Raw genomic sequence first — 10749 nt, 5'->3', positions numbered from 1 at the left:
CCCATTATATAGATGTGAGGAGAGGCTGCCTGACATTTAAGAGCTGACTTTGAATCAGGAAAACCTGGGTTCATGCCCTACCTCTGACCCATATTGGCCAGGTGACCCTGGACAAGTCACCTAATCTCTCAGGGTCCCAGGCAACCCCCTCTGACACCAAGGTGGAGAACAGTTGTTACCTTACATTAGGGAAGGGAAGTTTCTTCAGTAGATAGGAGTTTGGGTTTTTTTTCCAAACCCTCCCCTTCCATCTTAGAATCAATACTGTATTGGAAGAGCAATAAGGGCTAGGAAATGGGGGGGGGGGGGTGTCACACAGCTAGAAGTGTCTGAGGCCAGATTTGAACCCAGGACCTCCCATCTCTAGGCCTATCTCTCCATCCACTGAGCCACCCAGCTGTGCCCAATAGGTAGGCGTTCTTGATACCAGTGGTCTGCACAGAACCTGCCTCTAGAAGTGAAGTCCACTTTCCTATAGCTAATGAATCTTGGAGTGAGTCCTGTCACTAAAACCTTTTAACCTTGTGTTCATAGCTTGGCAGCCCAGTGGTGAATGAAAGGGGAACTCTTTTTGCCCTCCATCTGTAAAATGGGTGTGGCTTCAGATCTGTAGCAATCCAGGTATACATTAATTGTGATATTATTTTAAGAAGTATTCAAAAACTTAACTCTTATACTGCTAATGATTGATCTCTGTAATCCTGAGTCAAATTGAATGTTGACCTTGCCAAATCCCTAGCCCTTCCCTAAGGCTACACCCCAGAAGAGAGTCAGTTATCTCAGTCTCCTTACTTTTCCTTCAATGATCAATTAACATAGGTATCAAACATCAGTAGATGCCTTAGGCCATATCCACCCTGGATCCTGATCTTAGCTCTACCTATTGTTTCAGATTTTGGCAGTTTGCATTTTATGATGATTACCTCATAATGTTAATGTATCAGGCCACCAGCCTCTCCCCTTCCCCCCATACTGTTGTATGTAACCCCAATAAAAGTGACAAGACATCAGTTGGCAAGAGAGCTCTCGACCATCAGAGTTCCTAACCATGAAGCTCTTGACCATCAGAGCTTACTTGCTGTCTGTCTACCTTATGCCAAAACTTTCTGTGTCTGTGTATCTTTATTCTCGCCTTATGTTCTCTTTCCATTAATCCTTAACCCGTAACCCATTTTCACTCAGTCCTTGGTTCCCCTTTCTGAGTGTCCAACCCACTAGGAATCTTCGTGGAGTCGGTGGACGGCTTCAAGATCACACACAGAACTCAAATGATGACTTTGCTTTTATTAAGAAAGTTCTCTTTAGGGCTGCAAGGCTGCCACATTTCTCTCTGTAGGTCAGGTCCTTACCCAGGCATAGAACCACTTCAGACCAACCCCTGTCAAGGTCACAAATGCATCCAGCTTCCCAGGTTGGCACAGCTCCTGAGCACGCTTCACCCACAGAGCACCCTGGAGCCAGCGAGTCCAGGAGGCCCAACAAATGGCTGATGGTCGGTGACATGCTGAGCCAGCAGAAGTGCTGGCAGGCCTGAGAGAAACTGGAGGAACAGCTCCAAAACTGGGAGGGGTCACTGGGCACCTGCTTAGGCTCAATTTCCCCCTGGCCCATGATTAACTGGTAACCTTCTTCTGGCTGTGAAATGAACAGAAGAGCTGCCTCAGCTGTTTCTTTCGATCGTTGTTGCAGCCTGAAATAAAAGCAAGAGCAGGCCTGCTAGCAGGACCCCATCCCACCCATTTTCTCCACAGTTGGGTCAGAAGACCTGGGCTCTAGCTCTAGCCTCAGCTCTGATACTCACTGGCTGGGGGACCTGGAGCTGGGAGGGGGAAGAGCAGGGCTGTGGGCAAGCCTCCATTTCCTCATCTGTCAAATGGGATAGGAATAGCCCATGTAATACTTAAAGGCTTACCAATACACCTCAGGACCTCTTCAGGGTAGACTGCAAGCATTAATTACTACCCACAGCTAGACAGATGAGGAAACAGGACTAGAAAATGGGGGTTTGCCCACAGTCCACGTCCTGGATCCAAGAGCAGCAGGTGTGCTTTGTCTTTCCCCTGCTCCACCACAAGGAACGGGTCTTGAAAAGTAAAGCCTAATGCAATGGGAGTTGTTAACCCCAAATCAAGTTCAAACTCTTTTGCCTGGTTTTTGAGCCTCTCCACAGTACGCAAGCAGTCACTCCCTTCTGGATCCTTTTCTCATACCCTTCCCATCCAGGGGCCTGGTTCTAGCCCATTTGGATTACCTGTCCCATCCCACTTGCCCCATCACATGCCTCTGCCCCTGTGTGCCTGTGGAAACCCTTTCCAGACTCAATGGCCTGTTCTAAACACCATCTCCCAGAAGCCCTCCCCGAGTGTCCTAGTCCTCAGGATCTTTCCCCCTCAGACTTTATTCATGTGATTGAAAACCTAAGAAGCCATCCCTATGCAGGCTAGAGTATAGACTAGAGAAGCAGCAGCAGCAGCCCGGGCCTCAGAACTGGGGAGGGCTGCTACGAAAGGCTTCAGAGATAGGCAGGTCCCAGGGACTAAAACTCTACAAGGCTGGAAGAAAGCCAAAGAGGAGGGGAAAACTCAAGAAGGGAATTGTAAAAATAAGAGAATTCTGATCAGGACCAGGGAGTGCTGTCTCAAGAGAAATGCCTGCAGAGACAGCTCACTACTCTCTCGACAGGTAATGGCAGAAATTTCTCCACCAGCCCACACTCCCCCCTTTGCTGCCTGGGTTTCCCCCTGCCCCCGGATCATACCAGGCTGGAGACATGACCTTCAGACAACCTGCCCAGAAACCCTACATACCCAAGTGGGTGTTAGCCACAAAGTTCCCAGTCCCTGCTGTGTCAATGCCCTCCTCCTCTCTGCTGACGGGTCCGTCATTCCACATGAGGTCGAAGCCGCCAACTCGCTTTTCCTTTCCTGTGAGCCTAGGGGGCAGGCACAGCGGGAATGGGTAGCACATCCAAGGAGGGATACATATGCCCAGCTCTCAGACAGGGGAAGTTTTGTGGAGGGGGCACTGGCCAAGCCCCAAGGGACTAGCACTTGTTCAAAACAGAGCCTGGGGCATCAGTGGTGCCAGTTTTTGTTCTCATTTTACAGAGAAGTCAACAGAAGCTCCAAGGCCCATGGTTGCCCAGGTGGCAGACCCAAACATGAGTTTTGGTTTTCTGGTTCAACTGAATCACACACACTCCCTCCCTCTAAAAGGTAAAAAGCTGTCATGGGGTAGAGTTTGAGGAGAAAGCATTGGGCTCCTAATTAACAGCCTAACCACTGACATCGCTGTAGACTTTAAGATTTAAAAGGTACTTCATATCTATTAGCTCATTTAAGCCTCAATAACCAGATGTGATAGGGAGTACAAACACATTTTTTCCTGGTAGCCATGGAGGTGCTGGTCAGGGGAGGCCACACCTATGATTCCATTGCTATTTAATGTGGGAAATGTCTGCAACAAACAGTCCTAGAGGGCTACCTGGGGGCAGGAGCACATCACTACCATGTCAGAAGTAGCATCTGAACCCAGGTTTGACAGACTCACTGAGTATTATTACCCCCGTTATACAGGTAAAAAAACAGAGGCCAAGAGATGAAATGACTTGTCTAGGGTCACACAGCAAGTGACAAGGTCTGGATCCAAGTGCAGCTCTTCTGACTCCAGATGCAGCCCTCCTCTCGTGCCATACTATACTCACTGCTGGCTTTGGGTCCCACACTCACCACTTGCCAGCCTTGACCCATATGAGCCTGTTTCCTCCTGTAGAGTCTGAGTAAGTAAGCCTTGCCCTCCACACTCCCATGGGCTGCTCTGTGTGTGCTTTATAAATTGAATGAAAGGGATTATCATCATTTTGAACATTTATATTCTAGAGGATCTCAGCCATTGTGTATTTCCACCCTTGACCCAAGAGGTGAAGAAGCCCTAGGGTCACTGATTGCTGATATGTTTCTGTCTTGGCCAGGGATAGATATTGGGCCCTTGATTGAGTCTGTGTAGTCCCTCCATTGTTCAGGAAAGAGTCCAGCCTGAGGCCTTAGAAAGGAATGGACTTAAGAGTCTGGGGTTCTGGATTCATATTCCAGTGTGTTCCCATTATACTTTAGGTAAAGTCCTTTCTCTTCTCTTGACCTCACACTCCTCATTTGAGAAATGATGGGGCTGAACTAGATTATCTCTGAAGTGCCATCCAGCTCCAAGATCCCCTGATCCTTCTAGTCCTTTGGATTTCTCCAATTGGGTCCAAGATGGACACCTTTCCCTCCTAGCTCTTCAGCTTCCTTTTGTGAGTTGTCTTCTCCCAATAGAGAGCAGCAGCTGCCTTTTTTTATACCCCAGTCCTTAGCACAGAATCTGGCATATGACTTTCTGGATCTTCTCTGTTAAGTTTTTCCTCACCCAAGAATTAATCTTTTCTCAGTAGGAAAAAAATGAGTGTGGTTAGGTCTGCCTCAGGGGACAGAGGGCAACCTAGTTTTCTATCCAGTTTCACTCCTGTTGAGAGGCAGTGTGATATAATGGATGGAGAACTTCCCTCAGTCAGGAAGATCCCAGTTTGAGACCTGACTGTTAAATACTTGCTGTGATGATGAAGCATCTCATTTAACCTCTCAGGATCCTTCCTGCCTTTCTCCCGCCAACCCTCTAACATCAATAAAGGAGAAGGTGTTGCATCAAAGAGCTCACTAAGAGCTCTCTACACCAGTGAAATCACAGGTAGGTCTGGGGGAAAAAACAGCTTCCAATTGGCACCCATTAAGTCTGGTGTACCTTTTTTTGTAAGACAACTATGTTCTTGAACAGTTGAATAAATCACATTAAAAGAAAAAATAATCATGATAATAGAGAAATGTAAATTAAAACAACTGTGAAGTACCACCTTATACTGACAGATTGGTTAAGATGACAGAAAAGGAAAATGGCAAATGCTGGAGGGACTGCGGTAGAACAGGCACACCAATGTACTATTGGTGAAGTTGTGAACTACTATAATTCTGAGGAGCAATTTAGAACTACACCAACTGTGCATACTTTTTCAATACCACTAATAAATCTATATCCCAAAGAAAATAAAGAAAGAAGAAAAAGACCCATGTGTACAAAAACATTTATAGCAGCTCTTCTTGTGGTGGCAAAGAACTGGAAACTGAGGAGATGCCTATCAACTAGGGAATGGCCGAACAAGATATGGTATATGAATGGGATAGAATACTATTGTGCTATGAGAAATGATGAAAGGGAGAGTTTCAGAGAAACCTGGGAAAAGTTGTATGAACTGATGTAAAGTGAAGTGAGAAGAAAGTTGTACTCAATAACAGCAAGATTATAAAGATAATCAGCTGGGAAAGACTTAGGTTAATAATTAATCAGCACAATGACCTGTTACGATTCCAAAGGACTCATGATGAAACATGCTGTCCACCCCCAGCTAGAGACCTGATGGACTCAGAGGCCAGATGGAAGCATATTTTCTTTCCTTTTTGGGGGGGGATGGGGTAGTGGAGACATGGTTAATGTGGGGATTTGTTTTGCATCATTTTACATATTTGTATGGATTTTGTTTTTCTTGCCTTCTCAATGGGGTGAGGATGCAGGTAGAGAGAATTCATAACTGAACACTAAAAAACTGAATTAAAATAGAACAATCATTGCTTGTTGGCTCTGGGAGGGGGGAGGGAAGAGGAGAAGGAAAGAAACTGAATCATGTAAACATGGAAAAATATTTAAAAATTAAAAAAAATAAAACAATCATATATCAGATGCACTAGAGAAAAAATAATGAGCCACAAATTTGTGGACATGATAGTATAGTAAAAACGGCATTGTTCTAGGTGGGAGTCAGAAGATCTAGATAAGAAGATCTAGATAAAAGATCTAGAAGATCTAGCCTCTCTCCAAGAATCAAGAAATTATTTTATGTAAATCAAAGTTTTCATAGATGTTTTCTAAAGAGGGGCCCCCCAGGGCTCTCTAAGTTGGATTGGTGTTCTCACCTGGCCTCCATATCCACAATATGTAGTGTATCTTCTAGAAGGCAAGTTTTGAGTTGATAGTCTTCCTGGCTACTGGCAGCAAGGGATGGGGAGGCATTGACTTCAAGAAGCCACCTAAAGAATAGAAGAAAGGAGGGTTGGTGTTCTCTCAGTCCTGTAGTAAGATGTCATATAACCAACCTGCCCTGGGATGGAGCTCCTAGATTATTCTCAACCTGGCCCTCTGGGATGAAAATAGAAGCCCCTCTGCATTGAGGAGAAACCAGACATTATTTGTCAAGATGATGATAATGGACCCTTTGTACTGCTCTTTAAGCAATTACAGTGTCAACATACATTTTATCCTCAGAATCCTTTGAAGCTTTATGACCCTCCCTTTAGTGAGTGTTAAACTGAGGTGCACAGAAGGGAAAGTACTTGTCCAGGATTACACAGCAAATGAATGGCACATCCAAAGCTAGAACCCAGCCCAGAGTTCCTTCCACACCATGTTGTCTCAATGATTGTCTCAAGGTGTTGAGTCTCTAGAGCTAAATTTTTAGATGTTTGCAATGTGGGATGCTGGTGGCCTTATCTATATGTTCTCTGCACCCCTAGCTTAGCTAGTGACCCAAGCCAGCTGTTTGCCCTGAATGGAGAAGGCTATTTTGCAACTGGGAGCTACTGGGGACTGGTGTTTGGTGTTCTTTCTGGGTGTGGTGATGACGACAGCATATTGAGCCTCTTTCTCCAAGCCTACTAAGGGAGAGGCTCTGTGGATGACTGGGGAGGAGGAAAGGTGGAGCTAGCTCTCATCCTTGGACTAGTAGCAATTAGAAATGGACTATCCATAAATCGCAAAATGTCAGAAAACAGTTGTCAAAAATTGTTTCTCCAAAGAACTGGGAAAAAAAGAAAAAAAGAAAAGAAAAGAAAAAAGAAATAGACCATCCTGTAACCTATGTAATGGCCTGCCCTATGGAAGAGGCTGTTCTATAGAATTAGACCACTCTGTGAAATAGGACACTTAGCTCAGAATGAACTTGAACTGTGGAACAGGCTTATCCTCAGGAATGGTCCACTCTGTGGACAGATTCACCCTAAGCAAGGGTCTACCCCAAGGAATGGGCCATGCCACAGAATGCGCTGTCCTGCCTCCAGGAAGCTCCTTACGGCTTGAGGTCCTGGTCGATGAGAATGTCATAGCCATATAGCTCAAAGCAGTGCTTATCACTGATAATGACTTTCTGCACGCTTTGCAGGCTTTTGATGAAAATGTTGTCCATGTCCCGGAAGAGTGTCTCCACGATCTCAGGGCCATGTTTAGAGGTCAGGTACTGGCGAAATCGCTGGATCATCCATTTACAGCCCTGTCACAGAATCACAGGGATCTGAAGAGCTAGAAAAGATTAGCACTAACCAACCAGACCCTCCCCCCATCAATTTATAGAGGAGATTACCAAGGCCCAGAGACAGGAAATGTCTGCCTCAGGCACACAGCAGTTAGAAGAGTTCAGGTTTGAACCTGGGACCTCTGACTTTCATTCTAGAACTCTCTACTGTACCATACCATTCTTAAATACCAGGGATTATTTGGGGGTCCTGAATTGTCAGGCAGAAGAGACAAATGATTGTTAAGTGAGCCTATTTTAACATAAAACCAACTTTTAGAAGTTATCCTTGTGTTCAAATCATGATAAGTCCAACCTCTATCTCTATAGAAGAGCTAGTTCACAGTAATAGGGAGATCTCAAACATAGTACTTCTGCTTAGCCCTCACTTAACCAGAAAATTCCATTCTAATTCTCTTGTCCTGGCAAGTCACTGTCTAACTGTTCCCAGACACACAGAATATAATTTCACATGGGAATGGCTGGACATTACTGTGGCGATATGTCACTGTAGGCTTACTGACACCTGGTTGGGAAAGGTAGGCTATGATGGATCAGTCTGTCTAAAGACAGTAGGAAGTCCTACTGTTAGAAATTGGTCAAGAGGCCGGGAGAGGCCCAGACAGCTCCAAATAGAAGGAAGAGCCTAAGAACCAAGGATGGGGAGCAGCTTTGTATCCAGGTGTTTCTTCTGCAAGGTGACTAAGCCTGGTGACATATGGGCCCATCTGCCAGGAAGCTGGACTGGCCTGTAGGGCCACATGACAAGAACTTATATAAGATTTGCTGATTTAGCCACTCAGTCTGATTAATCTATGGGTGTGTGAGTTTTATTTTACTTCTTTTTGGTGCTAGTGAAAGGTAAAAATACAAACCTCTCTCATAGATGAACGAGGAAGGAGAAAGAAGCACGATCCAAAGGAAAGAGGGGGAAGGAGAGGAAGAGAAAATGGAAAGGGAGGAAAAGAGGGGAAGAGGAAGAAGGGGCCTCGGTTTCTTCATTTGTAAAATGAGAGGATTGGACTGGACAACTGTCCCTTCTATCAGCATCCTTCTTCTTTTATTCCCCTCCAATCTTACCTCTCTGGGAAAAAGAGATTTCTACGCCCAAATGAATGTGTATGTTATTCCTTCTTTGAGCCAATTCCAATGAAATTGAGGTTCTAGTATTGCCTGCCACCCTCACCTCTAATCTCTCCCTCCACTGTAAAAGATTTCACGCCTCTTTTATGTGAAATAATTTGCTCCATTCTACCTCTACCTTCCCCCTTTTCCCAATGCATTCCTTCTTCTCACCCTTTAATTTTGTGGGGGTTTTTTTGGATATTATACCATCATAGCAAACTCACACCCATGCCCTTTGCCTACATAGAGTCCTTCTGACTGCTCTAATAATGATGCTAATCTCTAAATCTATGATTCTTTGAGGGAGACATCCAAACCAAAGCAAAGACCATCTGGTGGCAGTAGGAAAGATAGAAAGTTTTTCCTCCCAATAGCTTTGAAGCCAGTCAAGAAAAGGAAAGTAAGTCAGGGCAGAAAATAAAAGGGACAAAACTCCTTGGTGGGTCAGGAGTCTAGCCTGGTACCTTTCCTTCCACAGGGCTCAGTTCCTCTCAGAGTCCACTCCAAAACTGTCAACCAGTAGAATAAACTTCCTGGTAGAATAGGCTTTCTTCTTCAAAGGAAAGAGCCCCCTTGGCCCAAGTCCCCCAAGGCTTAAGATGTTGGTTTACAAGGATATTATGGCTTAAGGAGCCTTGCTCCTAGGATCCTGGTCTTTGGTTCATGCCCTCAGGTAGGTCCATGCTCTCACTCACCTTCTCTGGGTCATAGTCTGGGGATGTCTTCTGTACAGCAACATTGGTGAGGTGAACATCTGGCAGAGGTCAGCAGTCAAGGTCTAGGATTAGAAGCTAAGAAATAATTCCCTCCACAGCTGGGCAGGGAGCTCCCCATCTCCCCAAGCCTCCCACACTTATCTCAGTGTCCAGTTTTTTCTATCTTCCATCCAGGATGAAGATTTTCCCATCTTCATATTGCATTTAGATTCTCAGATTCTTATAAAGCATAAGTGGAAGGGGCTTAAATATCATTAGTCCAACCTGTGTACCTGATAAATGGGAAAAACTGATATCCAGAGAAAGTAAATGCCAAAGGCAACAAAGCAAGTTCGAAGTCACTTCCTTTCTTTGGAGCTCAGTCTTCTCATTTGTAAAACGAAGGGACTAGCCTAGATCATCTCTGAGGTCCCTTCTAGCTTTAAATTTTTTCAATTTCAAAGTTAGTGATCACCACCTCCTTCTGCTGATTTGTTTGGAGACAAATGATATGGTGGAAAAGAACCTAGAAAGTACTGCTAATGATCCCAAGTTGCTTTGTGGTACCTAAGTGGGGTTTTCATCACTACTGTCAATTGGAGGTAGGTGATTTGTAAGAGATTTCTGGACCATGGCTTAAAATCTAGGAATGATGATGGGGCTGCTGGCCAGGGATGGAATATGTCTCTGGAAGGCCAATAAAAACACATCTCTTTGGAGCCTTGCAGACATGAGCAAGAAAGAATGGCAAGAGAGAGACTCAGCAATTCATGAGAGACAAGAAGAGAGCAAGCACAAGACTTCTGGCTCAAAGCACTGGTACTAAACTTGATGATCTAGAGATGCTAATCTAAGGAGACAAACTGGATCTCATCAGATGTCACTGAGACTTAATGGAATAGGACTGGTAACTGGAATATGGCTCTGAAAGAGTATACTTCTGTTCAAAGGTAGCATTCAATAAAGGGGGGTTGAATAGTATTACAGATTCAGAAAATGGATATACTCATGAAATCCAAGAGCCAGAGGAAAAGGATATGATACAAAGCACCTGAAACAGACTAACTGAAACAGCAAAGCAAGGCTGTCAGGGGCTAGACGCCTCCAGGCTATACACCACCTGGCCAAAAAGGAGGAATTAAACAGGAATTTAGGAAACAGGTGAAAAGCTGTGCATTCCAGACACAGCAATATGATAGAATAGCTTTGAGGGACTTCAGTATATGCCAACATCTGCTAAATCTCTATCTCTGCCAAAAGCAGAGCAGCTGATAAATTTGTGATTAGCCTTAATGATAATTTTATCCTTCAAAAGGTGGAGGAAGCAATAAGGCAACTGCTATTCTGGATCTGATTCTGATCAACAAGTAGGAAGTGGCTGCCAGAGGAAGATGAACCTTGGAACAAGAGACCATTCTGCCAGAGATAGTAATAGAGGAGAGGAAAGCTGGGCACAAGCTAGATGCACCCAAGATCAGAGCAGAGCAGATTCCAATGGGTCCAGGGAAAGGACAGCCTAATAATATGAGGTGGTAGGTAGTAGGTCCAAGAAGGACAAGA

At 44.8% G+C, this 10749-nt stretch overlaps 1 protein-coding gene across 1 annotated transcript in view; it reads right to left on the bottom strand.

Annotated features, from left to right (window-relative positions):
* Positions 1-1269: 1269 nt before the first annotated feature.
* Positions 1270-10749, bottom strand: part of TTLL9 (tubulin tyrosine ligase like 9) — a 43416-nt gene continuing 33936 nt past the window's right edge. Inside the window, exons 10-14 of the mRNA XM_044661546.1 lie at positions 9190-9257; positions 7152-7348; positions 6000-6113; positions 2808-2932; positions 1270-1690 (exon numbers count right to left, since the gene is read on the bottom strand). Of these exons, the coding sequence (XP_044517481.1) occupies positions 1614-1690; positions 2808-2932; positions 6000-6113; positions 7152-7348; positions 9190-9257 (581 nt within the window). The 3' untranslated portion in view covers positions 1270-1613. The remainder of the gene's footprint in view (positions 1691-2807; positions 2933-5999; positions 6114-7151; positions 7349-9189; positions 9258-10749) is intronic.

This window comes from Gracilinanus agilis, chromosome 2, assembly GCF_016433145.1.
Source record: "Gracilinanus agilis isolate LMUSP501 chromosome 2, AgileGrace, whole genome shotgun sequence".
NCBI classification, from domain to species: domain Eukaryota; kingdom Metazoa; phylum Chordata; class Mammalia; order Didelphimorphia; family Didelphidae; genus Gracilinanus; species Gracilinanus agilis.
This window is presented reverse-complemented; position numbering and strand designations above follow the sequence as displayed.